Source organism: Pteropus medius, unplaced genomic scaffold (genome assembly GCF_902729225.1).
Source record: "Pteropus medius unplaced genomic scaffold, Ma_sr-lr_union100, whole genome shotgun sequence".
Classification (NCBI taxonomy): Eukaryota; Metazoa; Chordata; class Mammalia; order Chiroptera; family Pteropodidae; genus Pteropus; species Pteropus medius.
The window spans coordinates 3,378,899-3,393,931 of NW_024356335.1; the positions used below are offsets into that span (position 1 = coordinate 3,378,899).

The window sequence follows — 15,033 nt, forward strand, 5'->3', positions numbered from 1 at the left end:
AGAAGAAGATGCTTGAAGGGATTCTGTTTGGGAAAGTACCCACCGCTCTCTCTTGCCAACTGAATTTATAAAGCATTTTTTTTTCTTGCCAAGATGGCCAGTATTTCTTTTCATCATCTTCCTCCCACCTCTGAAGCCCAAGACCTCTATCTTTTAGAATGCCATCTACAGGTGGAAAGCGGTCCGTGAAAATGGGAAGCTATTGGCAAGCAGGGTCCGCTTTCATTCTACAAGTGGAGTCTAGACCTCCCACCGACTTGACTGATGCTTATAACCAGGTGAGCGTTGCCAAAAACACAGCCACACTTATTTTTACTGAGTTCATAAATGACTTTACTCAGTCCCACGTCACACTGGCATGGTGGGTGATTTCATGTTTAAAACAGAAAACAAAAACAACTACTAGAGTCCCTTTGAAAAATAGGTGCGCAAAACCGCCAATTCGTTCATTCATGCACATGTCTGATGAGTGCTTCCTGTGTGCCCAGGACATAAATGCCTGAGAACAAAACAGACCTGGTCCCTGCCCTGGAGGAGCTGACCATTCAACAAACAAATAGTCCTCACACTGCATCTCCCCCCGCAAGACCCTGCCTCTCTCCCAGCACTGAGTGCAAACCCTGTGCAGGTCCCTCCAGGCAAGCTTCAAAAGGCTCGACAGCCTGATCAGCCTCTTGATCTGTGACGTCAGTGGCAATGAGGACTAGATGGGTCTCTGTCCCAGAGGCGGGTTGGCCCAGACCCCGTAGGCACAGAGCTTAGCTTGGGCACGCAGAGGACTCCGAGGTAGGATGAGAGCAGGGGCAGAATGTTCACAGTATTTACTTCTGCAGTCTTTTGGTTTTACTTTCAATGTTCAATGCGCGTACAGCGTGAGCGAGAGCTGCATTTTCTTGGGTGTTGAGAACTTGTACCGTGGACCACCTCGCAGCGAGTTAGGCCAGGGGCAGCGTGAAATCCCAGCTCGCAGCAGCGACGCCATGGAGCATCGGTCCGTTCTATAACCATTAGTCTCCTTACCCATTTCTGAACAACTGTGACCATTCGGTAATGAAACAATAGTCATGAATTTATTAGTATGGTATACTCTTTAATAAATTTCGTGCCAAAATGCATGGTTTTTCACTTAGCATTCAAAATGTTGCGTAGAGAGTAGTTTTCGATTTCTTATGTATCCTTCAAAGTAAATTGAAAATCAGTTTCTACATTTTAATTTGTTTCTTGTTAAATCTGTTGCACTCTCCTGGGCTGTCTTTTTCCCAGCAGACTTCCTGCATGCAGTTGTGTAAGGACTTTCTAATTCCTGTAAAGTGTCTCACCCGCAATAACCACTGGACATCAGCCCCCCACCCCCACCCCCGATTCTTTAGATTTTTGGTGAAGTATTTTGTTACCTCAGTCTTGTATCAAGTTGCTGTATTTTTCAGCTTGTTACACCGATAATAATTTTTTCACTAATTAAATACTTTAATGTATAAACATCTTTGTTTACTTTGAAATTAAATGTGTTTTCCAATGAATCTTGCTCAATTCATTAGCCATGTGCATTTCACTTAGCAAGCAGTTGCTGAGCCAGATACAGACATGAAGGAGTGGGGTGCTCAGGACCCAGTTAAGAGGTTACTAGAACATAGGTGACATGTGGGAACAGTGCCCTTGGGAAGGGACAGAGTCAGTGTTGTGGGAGGGAGGTGGGAGTCTGGGGAAGCTTCAGAAGACAGCGGACATCTGGAGATTCATTTCGGAGGTCTCTGAACACACGGAGGACGGAGGAGGCAGGGAGACAGAAGAAAAGGCGGGATGAGATTGGGAAAAACAGCCAACCCAGTCTCGCTGAGTAAAGGATTTGGGGGAGTTCATGATGTTACGCAAAAACCAGAAGCCCACTTTAGCTTGCTTAAGAGAAAAAGGGAGACTGTCTTACAAGAGTTGTCTCCTGGGAAGCTGAGGGGAGGACCAAAGTGGAGTCCCAAGGGGCCAGAAGGAGAAATAGAAAGCCCCTACATCTTTCTCCCTTTCATTCTCTCTTCAGAATGGCTTCTCTGCTAAAAGGTGCAGCAGCAAAGAAGTCCGGGCCTTACTGAGAAAGCAAGTCACTGAGAGAGCTTGCACCAGGGAGAGACATGATCCACGCCGATCATGGGAGCCCCGGGCCCTGCCTGCCTCAGTTTCCCAGCTAGTGCCATCCTAAGCTGCAGTGGCAGATTCTCCCAAGTACAAGCTCCCCCCAACACACACTCCCCACACATTGCTCCACCACCCCAGTTCCAGGCCAGCGTGGCCACACCTTCCTAGCCGAGATAAGCCCGGGGTAACGAAGGGATCCTAGTTCACCTCGTGATTTTAGATGGCACAGTGACCCGCAGCTTTACCCAGATGGAGTCGCTGCCCTCTGCCCCAGTGCAGTGCTCAAGGGCTCTGAGACGGATACTGAGTCTTGGGGAGGAGATGAGGACGGTGGGATGGGGTGTGGTGGTTGTCACACAGCTGGAAAGTGATGAAGTCAAGATTTGAACCCACGATTGGTAGTCTGCAAAGCTCCAGCCCCTCAGTCTCACTGCGTCAGGCGCCACAAACGACCACCAGGAGACAGCAGTACCTCCTTTTGGTGGATGGAGAGATCCGCGAGCTAACAGACGGAGCGGTAGATTCAGCGGCTAAAGTGGGCACAGCACTCCTGCGTGCAGCTGGCCAGCGCCCGAGCGCCTGCGGAGGTGAGGGTGAGGGGTGGGGCGTGGCCGCCTGCGTGGGCGGGGCCGGATAGTGGGCGGGGCTGCAGGCGGAGCCCTGTCCCCGGCAGGGTTGAGAAGGGTCGCAAGAGTGAGCCGGGCACAGTCTAGGGGCTTGGGAGAGAAAAGGAGGGGCCGTGCCTGTGGGCGGGACACGGAGGAGGGCGACTCCCAGAGGAGAAGGTGCTACAGTAGCTACTGGAGTTGGGGGCACAAGGGGCACTGAAGAAGGAGGTATGATACAGGAGCAACATCCTGGGGGCGGAGGGCGTAAATGCACGTGAGCCCAGGGCGGGGTCGGGCAGGAGGGGCCACCCAACGCCCAGGGCTCAGTGATTGAGGTCAATGTGTGAGGACGGCATATTCGCTTCATGCAGATAGAGGTGCAGAGCCAAAGGGTCCTAAGGCAGGGCCTTGGAATGGACAGGATGGGCAGAAAACAGAGTGGGGCAGACGGGGGCAAAGGGCACTGGCTGGGCTGAGGAGCACGGAGGTCCAACAGCCTGTGTGAAGGATCTGAGGGGTGGGGGGCCGGGGCGGGGCCTAGACCCGTCTGATGGACATAGAGTGGGCTGGGCTGAAATTCGGGGCGAGGTCTGGACCCGGCCGAGGGGCAAAGAGTGGGCGGGGCTGAAATGCGGGGCGGGGCCGGGGCCGGGCGGAGGCGCGCGGGGCGGGGCGTGGGCTGCGGCGCGTGAGCCGAGCGGCCAGCCGAGCCCCGCCGAAGCCCGAGCCCACCCGAGTGCACCCGAGCCCGCGGCCCCCGCCCGGGGCGATGGAGCCGGAGCTCGGTGGGGAGGCCGCTGCGCTCCTGCGGCAGAAGAGGGCGGCGCTGCGGCGCAGGGGGTGCAGCTTCGAGAGCCCCAGGTACTGCGGCCGGGAGGGGCGCGGCTGGGAGGGACGAAAACTGGGAGCTGGCCACGTGTGGGGGGGTGGCGGTCGAAGGGAACCGCGGCGCGGGGAGGGGTCCCTGGGGGTTCCGAGGGTATTGAGCGAGGAACCTGGACCGAGTGGCCAGGGGTCGAGGGAGACTGGGCCGCCCGAGCGGCAGGTGCGGGAGGGGGTCGCCCCAGAGAAGAATCTGGTGAGCGTCGGGAATCCAGACCGGACGAGACGCCCGCAAAGCGTTGGTCCTGTGGCAGGCCCCGAGCAGAGCCGTGGCCCTAGGCGGATTTCGGGCTGTGGAGAATGTGCCCTGCCCGCCTCTTGTAAAGGGCTCAAGGACAAGGTCGGGAAATAGCCCGGCTAAAGTCTAAGGGAGGTCTCCCTCCGCCGGGGAGCCTCTCTGCACTGCCCCAGGACCCGGGCCAGCTCCAGCCTCCTCCTCGCTCCGCAGGTAACGCACACCTGCTGCCTCACGGCCCCGCCCATTCTGGCGCCATGTGGACCCCGGGAGGTGGAGCCCCTTGCGCCCTCCTGACCCGCGGAGGCCTTTCCTCCGCTGGGGGTGCCAGTGCCCCTCCTGGCCCCCTTCATTTGGCCTGGAGAACTCTCCTGAGATGTTGGGTTCCTTCTCTTCCCTGGAACCTTGCCCCACGGGCACGCCCTCCCCTGCCTGCCTTGGCGGCGCTCCCTCTGCTCTGCCAGACTCATTCCCTCAGAGGGCATTTTCTTAACTTGGAATGCCTTCTCCCGCTCCAACATCGCTAAAGTTGGCGCTGCCATTTTTCAGCTCCCCCACCCCACCCCCAGTGCTGCTTCTAGATGGCTCCAGCAGCCTCCCCACTAGACTTCCTGTCTTAATTCTTCCTCCTCTCAAATCCACATCCTCACTGGCCGCTGGAGGGGTCTTACCATAACTGTCAGCTGTACCCCTCTGCCGCCTAACCCCCACCCCACCCCATGCTCGCCATCGGGAGCTCTCGCTCTCCCACGGAAGTGATGGGGACTGGGGTAGGAGACGAGGAGAAAGATAGGAGGTAGGACTCTGGCTCTCACTGAGGCCGAAAAGAGGGTTCAGCTGTTAGGCTAAAATCCAAACCAGTATCCTTAATATGAGGTGTGAGTCCTTGCAAACCTTGCCTCCTCCTTGGTGCTCCAGCCGTACTGGATGAGACTATAAGCGTCACGAGGACAGGGGTCGTGTGTGTCCTCTTCACTGCTCTGTCTCCAGAGCCTTGCCCAGGCCTGGTGCATTACAGACATTTCCTATCTGTTGAATGATTAAATGCCTGACTAGCTGGTAATAATTCTCTTATGCTGGGCGTTTCCTCATCAGTGCCTTACTCATATCATATTCTTTTCTCTACTCTGAATGGTCTTTCATTTACTCGTTGTTGGATAATGCCTACCCCTCCTCTTCTGGGAAGTCTTCCCTGAAGCCCAGGCTGAGCTCTGTATCAACAGTCTATGCATATATCAGCTCTTCCACATACCACTGTAATTACCTAGATAATACCACTCCCTCGCTAGATGAGGAGAACCAAACAAATATGATCGCTGTCTTTCTGGTGCTTACACCCTTGTTCCCGGAACATGAGGATGAGAGAAAGTGTATGAGTCTAAAGAGATGAGCCCAAAAACTGGATCCACCCTGGCTCTAGGCATGAGGTAGAATGTTTATATCAGCACTGTCCTATAGAACTTGGGAAGCATTCTATAATCTGTGCCGTCTGATACTGTAGCCACTAGCCACCTCCTGGCTATTGAGCCACCTGAAAAATGGCTAGTGCAACTAAGAAACTGAATTTTAAATTTTACTTAACTTTAATTTAAATAGCCACATATGACTAATGTTTAAAATATTGGGCAGCACCAAATAGAAAATTTTTCTCTTCCTCTGAGTTCTCACTTCTGCCACCCCTTCCTTTGTCCTCATGATCTTACACTTGAAAGACTAAGTGACTTCTTGACCCTCAGAGGTTTTTTTTCTCTATTTAACACTCGATGATATTATTGTAAAAACCTTAGAAATAATGATCACCACTTTTCTGATAATAAAAATAAGGTATGTCTGCTAGAGAACAATTTATTTAACCCATCCTTGATTATACATGCAGTTTATTGCCAGATGTTCACTCTTACTAAAGACACATTGAATCCATATGCATTAGCCCGTGTATAAAGAGGTCATCATTTCTTTAAGATAAATTCATAGAAGAGACGGGGATTACTGGATCCAAGAAAATGAACATTTTAATGGCTTTCGAAGCATAAAGGTATACCAGTTTACAGTTATACCGCCAGAAAGGTATACCAGTTTACAGTTCTCCCAAGAGCATAAAAACGTGCCTGATTTTTTCTCCGACTCAACACTAGGTATTATCATTTATAAATATTTGCCAAAGCAGAACCTTGTTTTAATTTGAATTTCTTGTTCAGTAGGGAGGTGAAACTTTTTTCTCATATTTATTCATAATATGTATTTCTTTTTAAATAAAATGTATATGCATGCACATTGTCCATTTTCCTTTGGAACGTTTATCCTATTGAATCAAAGCACTTTTTATTTATTAAGGGAATTAATTTTTTTGGTCAAATATGTACTAAATATTTTTTTGTAGTTCATTGTTTGCCTTTTAACTTTATGGTGTTTTTTTGATAAAGCTTTTACTATTTTCATTTTTTTTTTAAATTTAGCCAAATCTATTTATTCCTCCTGCTTATACTTAATTAGAAAAGACTCCCCTAACTTAACACAGGTCAGTATTCATCGTATTGTTTCTGTTGCTTTTTTAAAAAATTACCTCTTTAATCCATTAATTCAAATTATCGCACTTTTAAGTAGGATTATTAAGAGCTATCTTGTATTGGACAGACATAATCGGCTCTTGGGGCCAACAAAAAGAACCACCTGTGAAAATTCTTAACAAGCGCGTGGGTCTTTACCCCAGGCCTGTTGTTCCAGAAAGTCCAGGGCAGTGATGAGGTGTGTGGATGCTCACCCCATTCTGATGATATGGGCGATTCTGCCTGCAGGTGATTCTGATGGATGGCCAGGGGTGAGAGCCGCCCCTCCTTGTGGGCATTTTGCCAGATTACCCTCTATCACTCCAAAGTCCTCAATGACTTCTCATTTCCTATTGTATCAAGTTTAAATGCCACTGCCTAGGGTTTTGGGCCTTTAAGAATCTGGTTTAACCATATTTACTCAACATCTTGTTGACATCAGAAAACAAAGGCATTATTTTCAGGATGGCAGCTGTCTTTGCTAAATACCCCACGTCAGCTCTGATAACTAGTGGGCAGACGCGGCACATAATGTAAAGGAGCAAGGAGTGGTCCAGGTGTTAGGCGTCCAGGCAGGTGGCGGTGGGAAGGACTAGCTGGGAAGTCTGGAGGCTGGAGGGCAAGACGCTTATGCTGTGAACCCATTTGCCCTAGATATGTGTGTCCTGATTTTGTAGGAAGACTTATCACAAAGGCTTTGGAGTGAGACAGACCTGGGTTCAAGTTTCTGTCCTTTCACTTGCCGTGTGTGTGCCCTCAGACAAGTTGCTTACGCCCCTGAACCTTGGTTAACTCCTATGCAAAATGACAGTCACACTTATATCACCACATTGATGTGCGCTTTAAATGAAATAATTTACGCAAAGTGCCAAAAACGGTATCTGGCACAAAGCATTACTAAATGGTAACTTCTATGGACAAAAACGATTAAGATTTAGATGAAAGTTTTCAACCTTTCTCTTCCTTTGCCTCATTAAAATTCTAGCTTTGCCCATTGAGTTTTTCCTCCTCCTCCGCCGTCTTTGCAAGGTCCTGCCTTGCATTTTTGCATTTTTGAGCTGCAGATTGAGGAAGAGAGGGATCGACGAGAAGGACAGTAGGGACACGGGGTGCTCATTAGGACTGGGTAGAAAAAAAACTTTTAGGTGTATTCAGAGACGAGAGGTACAGAAACACCTCCTTTGGATGAGGGAGGCCAATAGGTCTCCCCATTTCTATTGCCTTAAGATGTATTTCAGAAAATATATCTGTTATCTTTTGTGACTTTATGGTGATCAAGAAATACAGTTGACGAACCCCAGTTATTTTCAGTTACGCTTCTGTTGCCGAGCTGGGGAGTTTGGACTCCCACACCTCACGGAGCCAGACCACAAGCGAGCTGCAGCATTAACAGGGCTACGTGTCAGCAAGATTGAGTGTGCAAGGCAAATTCTAAAGACCTAGAATCTATACACTGAATGGAACTTTGGCCATCAGTTGGGTCAACCTCTCAGCGGTTCTCGAACTGTGGTCCCTAGACCAACAGCATCAGCATCACCTGGAAATTTGTTAGAAAAGCAAATTCTCAAGCTGAAGCCCAAATCTCCTCAATCAGACTCTGGGGACGGGGCTCAGGAAACTGAGAACCAATGCTCTCCATTCTGATACATACACTCCTTCCTAACATAAACAAGAATCCCTTGGGATAGAGGCAGGGTTCTTAAACCATATCCTGGGCCCCGCCCCCAGCGATTCACTAGGTCAGGGTGGGTCTATGAATTGTACTTTCTAACTCAAGTAATGCCAGTACTGCTGGCCTAGGAACATACTCTGAAGATCACTCCTCTAGGGTAATGCAAGAATCTCATCCAACTTCTGTTTATTACGTCTAAGCCCGCTAGGTCCTAAGGCAAGCCTTTTTATTATTGGGTGGCTCTGTTATCTTTCCCTAATCACAGAGTTGAAGTTTACTTCATTATACTTGCCACCCATCATTGATGATTCTGCTTTCATCGTCATTTACAGTAGTAGCAATGCCTGTGGTTCTGATTTCAGGTGAAAAGTGGTGGCTTGGATTGTGGGGTGCAGACTCAGCAGTCAAGTGGCTCTTGCTCCTGGCTACCTAGTTGTAATCACCACTGCCCAGTTCTCTCTCAGCCATAAGCAGGACTAGTAACTCATTGCCATCTTTTCTGATTGGTGCCTTACCAGTTAAATTTTTTTTAAAAAAGATTATCAAAGGCTATGAATGACAGGCAAAGGAGAATTATTGGTTCATGTTATTGCAGAATGCTGGGGTAGACCAAGCTTTGGGAGGTCTAGGTGCTCAGATGTCATCAGTCGTCTTTATTCTCTTCTGGGTTGGCTTTATTCTCTAGGTCTTTCCTCGTGGAGGCAAAGAAAGTTAACTCTTCCAGGCTTGCCCAGTGTACAGCCCCAGCAGAAAGATGGGGCCTCTTAGTGGTTCTAGAGCATACCTCAGGCTTGACATTCACTGGATCTCTTGGGTTCAATGCTCATCCTTGAACCAATCATTATGACCAGAAGGGAGTGAATCTTGCTAATTGGCTGGGCCTGGGTCATGTGCCTAAGTTAGAACCAAAGGGTTAGATCACTTCCATCCATAGAGATCAAGAGGCCATGATTGCCCAAAGGAAAAATCACAGTACTGTTACCAGAACGGGGGTGGATAGTAGATTGGGGGGTGGCGTTACATCTGGGAAGCCTTCCAAAATACAGATACCCAGATGCTACCCAGGAGTCACAGAACTGGGGTTTGTATGGGTTTTTTTTTTTAGTTCTTAGACTACCTTAGTTGAATGGTTAAATTATGCTCTCCACATTTAGCCACAGTAGGTACAGAGCCCTACATAGACAGAAGACTGGGAATCACAAATGGAAAACATATTTTCTACTTTCCAAAATATTGCTTCCTACATAGTGGCTTCCTTATTAGTAATGCACATAACCCACGCATTGTGAGAACAAATTTGATGCCAAGACAAATGCTTTCTCGTTCCTGAATATGGTTTTCCGGGCCAAGATAGGATCAGAAAAGAACAATTATCCATTATTCATTGGGTTGCCTTCTTTTCTTCTTCCTTATGTTTCTCCTGATTCTTAGATTCTTAGATTTTTTTTTTCTTTCCATTTTTCCCAGGAGACCTTTTTCCCCAGGTAGTTTTGTAAACAAGTATTTTAATGTGAGCTTTTTTCATAGGCTTCATTGCTCCATATTCTGTTGTTATTCTTTCTGTTTGTGTCAGGCCTGTAAGTATTTAATCACAAATAAATCTGCCGCTGTCATTTTTCTTTTGGAAAAACAGCAGACTTCCTGAGAAAGACTATTAAGAGCCGTCTTGTATTGGGCTGACATAATGGGCTCTTAGGGCCAACAGAAGAAAATTAATTTTCATATTATGTCTGTTCTCCTATAAGAAGGAAAAAAAAAATCTTTTATTATTCGCTAAGAGTTTAAGTTAATACAAACCAGCTTCCTTTCTCAGAGGAAGACAACAACGGTCAAATTAGTTTTGCTTTAGAAGGTTAATATTAGAAATTATGTTTGGTTATCTGCCTTCCAGAGCTGAAGATCTGAACAGAGATGAAGTCTGACAAATAATGCTGTAGGAAAATTATAGCGATGTGGCCTATACAGTGAGACTCGCTGCTGGCTTTCAGGGGTGGGGGAGGGAAGTTAGCAGCTTGCAAGTGTAGAGATTTGGGAAAATGTGAACCACATCCAGGTGTCTCTAGAGCTAGGATCTTGAACACAGTAAGCAAAATATGAGTTAGCAATGAGGTGCGACTGCCCAAGGAGGTTTATGTAGAAGGTCGTTTGCTGTTGCTTGTCAAAGTTTTTTTTTTTAAAAAAAAAAGTCCTTCGGAAGTATACTACGCTATTAATCACCTGTTTAAAAAATTGATGCAAATCCATATTTCTGACTTGGAAAGCTATCTGGGGTGTTCATATATGTTAAGGGAAAAGAAACAAGTGGTTTCTGGTGAGAGCCAGTGTGTAGAATTACGTATGGAATTTTCAATTTCCCAGCAGCCATGTTTTAAAAAGTAAAAAGGAACAGATGAAGTTAATTTTAATAGTTGATTGTATTTAACTCACTACATCCGAAAGATTATCATTTTAACTTGTAACCTATATTAAAAATAATTAAGAGAATTTTTTTTTTTGGACCATCTGAACTCTGGTGTGTATTTCACACTTATAGCATCTCAATTCAGACTGACTCTGTGTTAAGTGCTCAGTAACCAGATGTGGTTTGTGGCTACCTTGTTGGACAGCGCAGATACGGACACTCAGGTAGGAAATGTTTGAAGAAGGCATCAGTGTGTTTGCTTTGTTCACTGTGAATCACAGTGAAATAGGGAAAGGTAAAAAAAAATGTGAGGAAAAGGGGTACCAGGAGGCTTTAGGAAAAGGGAATCGGTGAATAAACTTCGTGAATTGGGAAGAATGACTATGATTTGATGGATTTGGATTAACTGTTCATATAAATCCCAAGTAAAATTTAGACTTCGAGACTTACATGTGAAAACATTGCATCATGGATACACGAAGTCATTAAAAAAAATTTTTTCGGGGGGCATTAGTATAATAAACAGTTTAAAAGAACAGAGAGAGAACGATTTTCTGTGTCAAATGTTGCTGATCGGTCAAAGAAAATGAAGAACTGAGAATGGACCATCGGGTTTCCCATCACGTGTGTCATTGGTGGCCTTTGACGAGAGCTGTTTGGAATCGTGAGTACGATAGTCTCACTGGACTGGCTTCAAGAGAAAATGAAAAGAGTTGGAAAAAATGAATATAGTCAACTCTGCAGGGGGGAAGGGGGTGGGCATTGGAAAATTGTCTGATTTGGTTTGGATTTGGTTTTGGTTCGCTTTTCGCTTTTGTTTTCATAAAGATATTTATATCTGATGGGAATGACCCAGTAAAAAGAAAAGATTTCGGCAGAGTTATACTGTACTTGAAAAAGAAAATTCACAGAAGACATAATAGCTGCCTTCCCACATTTGAAAAGGGGTCATACGAAAAAGAAATTAGGCCTGTTCTGTGTATGGCCCCGGGCTAGACCTAAAAATCGCAACGGGCGTGAGGGGTAATAAAACAAGTTGGACTCAGTACACGAAAGTACCTTCCAGCGGTCAGTGCTCCCCAAGCTGGCGTGGCTTCCTTCAAGATGCAGTAAAATTTTTATTGCTGGAGATGTTAAAACATCTGTCAGTTAGACTAGTACTTCCCAACTTTTTTTCTGTGTTTTCAGCAGCACATAAGGGCTGCTCCAACAACTTTTGGTGGCACACTCGAAACGACCCCAAACCACGCTAAGCAGGCCAGTGACAGCACAGTCACTGCTTCGGTACAGCAGCGACCTTAGAAGCGTCCACATAAGTGTGCTGTTCTCTGGTTGCCCTTCAGCACCTCTTTGCTGTTGGAGCAGAAAGCCTTAGTGCCGTGAGCAAGCTCTCTTTTACACTCAAAAGGCAGAATGCCTGTGTATGCCCATAAAAGCACACGGTCTCTATCCATCGCCCACTGGAAACTGTGCTGTTACACCCACCAGGAGGAGACGATGCCCTTCTCTGCACTCTGCTAGGGTCTTGTGAACTGGTAAGCTCAAAATCACTATAAAAGGCCTGTCAGTCAGTAGTAATCTGTTGCCGACAACGGAATCCACTCTACCTACTGTCAGCAGATGAGATATAACATGGATATGGGGAATTAGGTGCTGACGAAGCTGGCAGAGCAGCTCCCAGCCCCCAGAACCACCGTGCTCTGTGGCGATCTGTGGCGGAAAGCTGCCACTGCATAACAAGAAGCTAATCGATCCAGAAGCTGCTGCCACCTTCGCTAACTGCGGAGCCACACTCCCATCTCAGCTTTGATCCCCAGAGCTGCCACGGCTGCTTCAGAAAGCTACAGAACCAAGCAGCTGCGGGTTCCAGAACCGCGGCAGCTCTGTCATGACCTACAAAAGCAACATGATGCCCTGTATCCGCTCTGAATCTGCCTGGCTCCGTTCCAAATCAGAGTGTCTCATGAGTGCATCTGCTCTGTGGAATATAAATCGCGTCCAGAACTCTGAACCGCAGAGGCGGTTAGGACGTTGACGTTTACGTTTTCTAACATTTGCACACACACTGGAATGGGATCGAAATGGGGACTGAGCAAGTCATTCCACGGCGTCTGCCACAAACGGCATCTTTCTTCGATATAGCAAAAATAAATTAGACACATTGATCAGAGTGGGCAGCATACTAGAGAAGCTTCCTGCGCATCGGCATGCTGCTGCATACCTAGTATGCCCATCTCAGAGCTGCTCTAGGGGGTGAGGAGGTCAGAATGAGAAACCAAGCCTCAGGTGGGTGCTCGAAGTGGCCTTTCCAACCATAAATGTCAGTGGTTCCATAGCCCAAAGGGAAGCTGGGGCATAAATGCCTGTCGTGCATTTTATGACCAGAGGAAAAGTGTCTTTAGAAGGGCTGCCAGCCATGAAGTATTCTAGCGTCAGTGCCACTGAGAGGCCTGGGTTGATGCTTTGCAGATGGGTTGTCTGTTCCGTGCACTTGTCACAGTCCTCATAAAAAAGCTGCCTGTCAGAGATTGGCAAAGAAATTGGACAGGTCCCACAGCGGTCCGCCCGAAGCCACCAGTGACCTCATTCAAGAAAAGCCAAAACAGCCTGACTTAGTCTCCCTGTTCCAAATGAATCTTGTCCTCATGTTTTCGGCATTCGCGTGTCACTTATTCATGCAACAAATATTTATTGAGCGCTTCCGTGTGCGAGGCACCGGGGAGACACCACGAACAGACAGATGGGGTCCTGTTGTCGTGGAGCTAACATGCCGAAGTGGACAAAGGCAGACGAGTGCCAGCGGAAGAACGCGTGACCAGGGATGACTTCGACGGTGCTGAGTCTCACGGAGGAAGAAGTTACAGGGCAGGGAGCGGTTGCGTGTGGGAGAGGCCAGTTCAGATTTGGGGACAGAGGGAATTTGTCTCCCCATTGCCCCCAGTTCGGACTCCAAAAGCTGATCTCAGTTTGAAGATAGGCAAGAATGGTGATTTCTGCTCGGTTTAATGTTGTTCTCATCCAACAGTCAGCAAGGAATAATGTACAAGACCAAGAATGCAAGGGAGTGAGTGTGGCCCCCAGAGGTCCCCCACGTTCCCCGTGGAATTACAGCTGAAGCTCAGTGATCAATGGGGCCTGCACCACAGGAGACACCAGCCACGCCGAAGGAGCCAGAACTGAGACCTTGTTGCCTTTTTTGTCATTTCACTGCATTCCGGGTCTGCCCCCCAGCATTTGAGATGGCATGTGTGCCACAACCGTGTCCTTCCGTGGTCAGTTCCTGATGCATCCCTGGGCCTCAGCAGGCCTGGCCATGGCCCGCACAGCTGCTGGTCCCGCTCCGGAGCTCCTTGACGAGTTCTCTCAGCACCCACTGCCGCTTCCTCGTGGCCACGAGTGGGGGCTAACTGTGAAGGAGGCCACACGTCTCCTTTCTGCCATCTCTTTAGACTCACAATACTAACACCCAAGGCCCACCGAGGGCTTGGGAGTCACAGCATCAGAGGAGAAAAGTGTAAACTGTGGCATCTGAGGGCTGTCTTCAGTCCAGTTAAAAAACCCCACACGTACAGAAGCATCCCACACAGGTGCTCTCCTCGCCTCGGGCCCACTTCCCTCCCCGAAGGCACCTCCACACTAAATCAAGCCTCGTCCTGCCACATTCTGGCAGTTTTACCCTAGAGCCTGGTCCAGTCCGTTATATTGATCTTTCGCTTTGAGAGACTTCTTGTTCTTTCATTTTCTTGAGAAAACAAAGCTGTTATTTTTTCATCGGATCCCTCTTGAAAAATCTCCTGATCTGTGCTCTTCATCTGCCCTTTGCAAACCTTATTTCGTGGAGCCTGTGCTAGTGTATTCTTGCACGTCCATCTGGGTCGGTGTTTACCCACCGATGATATGGGTAGCTTCCCCTCGACCCCGTTCCCTGTTCATCTGAGCAACGATGAATCTTCCTCCAGAGCCTGAGTGGATCGTCCGGCCTCGACGCTTCTTAGAAGGCGGGAAGGGTACAGAGGGACCAGGCCATCTTTTTTAACTCTTTCCCTGGCCTTTCCCTCCCATCGGCAGAGTCCCCTGTGCCTGTGATGTATGCGATGCCATGGCAGGACTTCCCTTGAATTTTCATCTCTTCCCCGCCACCCCTACTTCAGGGCAAACGGGCTCCTCCCAAGAGGACCTGGGTCCGTGTGATTCCCATGACTCACGGGTCTTCTCTTGGTTCAAATGTGCTTTTGGTTAACACCTTTCAAGAGATTCGAAAAGCTCCTAAGATATGGTTTTCCTTCTCCAGCTTGCCCTCGGAGTAGGCCATCCCTTCCTATTAGAAAGCTGGGGCAGTTAGGAAAAAGAAAAGGAAGAAGAAACAGCTTCTGCCCAGCACCGCACACACTGCCGGTGCTCATCCCTCCCAATCGGGCGCTGTCCGCCCCCAAGACCATTCCTGCCCGTTCCTCTCACGTCACACAACATAGGTCGATCCCAGGTTCACCTTTTCCTTGTCCACACTTCACCGTATACACGGATCTTCAGAGTTAGAACGTGGAGTTTGGCCATTCTCTGTT

The 15,033-nt window shown here is 48.1% G+C and overlaps 1 protein-coding gene across 1 annotated transcript in view; it reads left to right on the forward strand.

The window, feature by feature from the left end:
- Positions 1-3,464: 3,464 nt before the first annotated feature.
- Positions 3,465-15,033, forward strand: part of GARNL3 (GTPase activating Rap/RanGAP domain like 3) — a 125,026-nt gene continuing 113,457 nt past the window's right edge. The window contains exon 1 of the mRNA XM_039861460.1: positions 3,465-3,596. Coding sequence (XP_039717394.1) covers positions 3,505-3,596 — 92 coding nt within the window. The 5' untranslated portion in view covers positions 3,465-3,504. The remainder of the gene's footprint in view (positions 3,597-15,033) is intronic.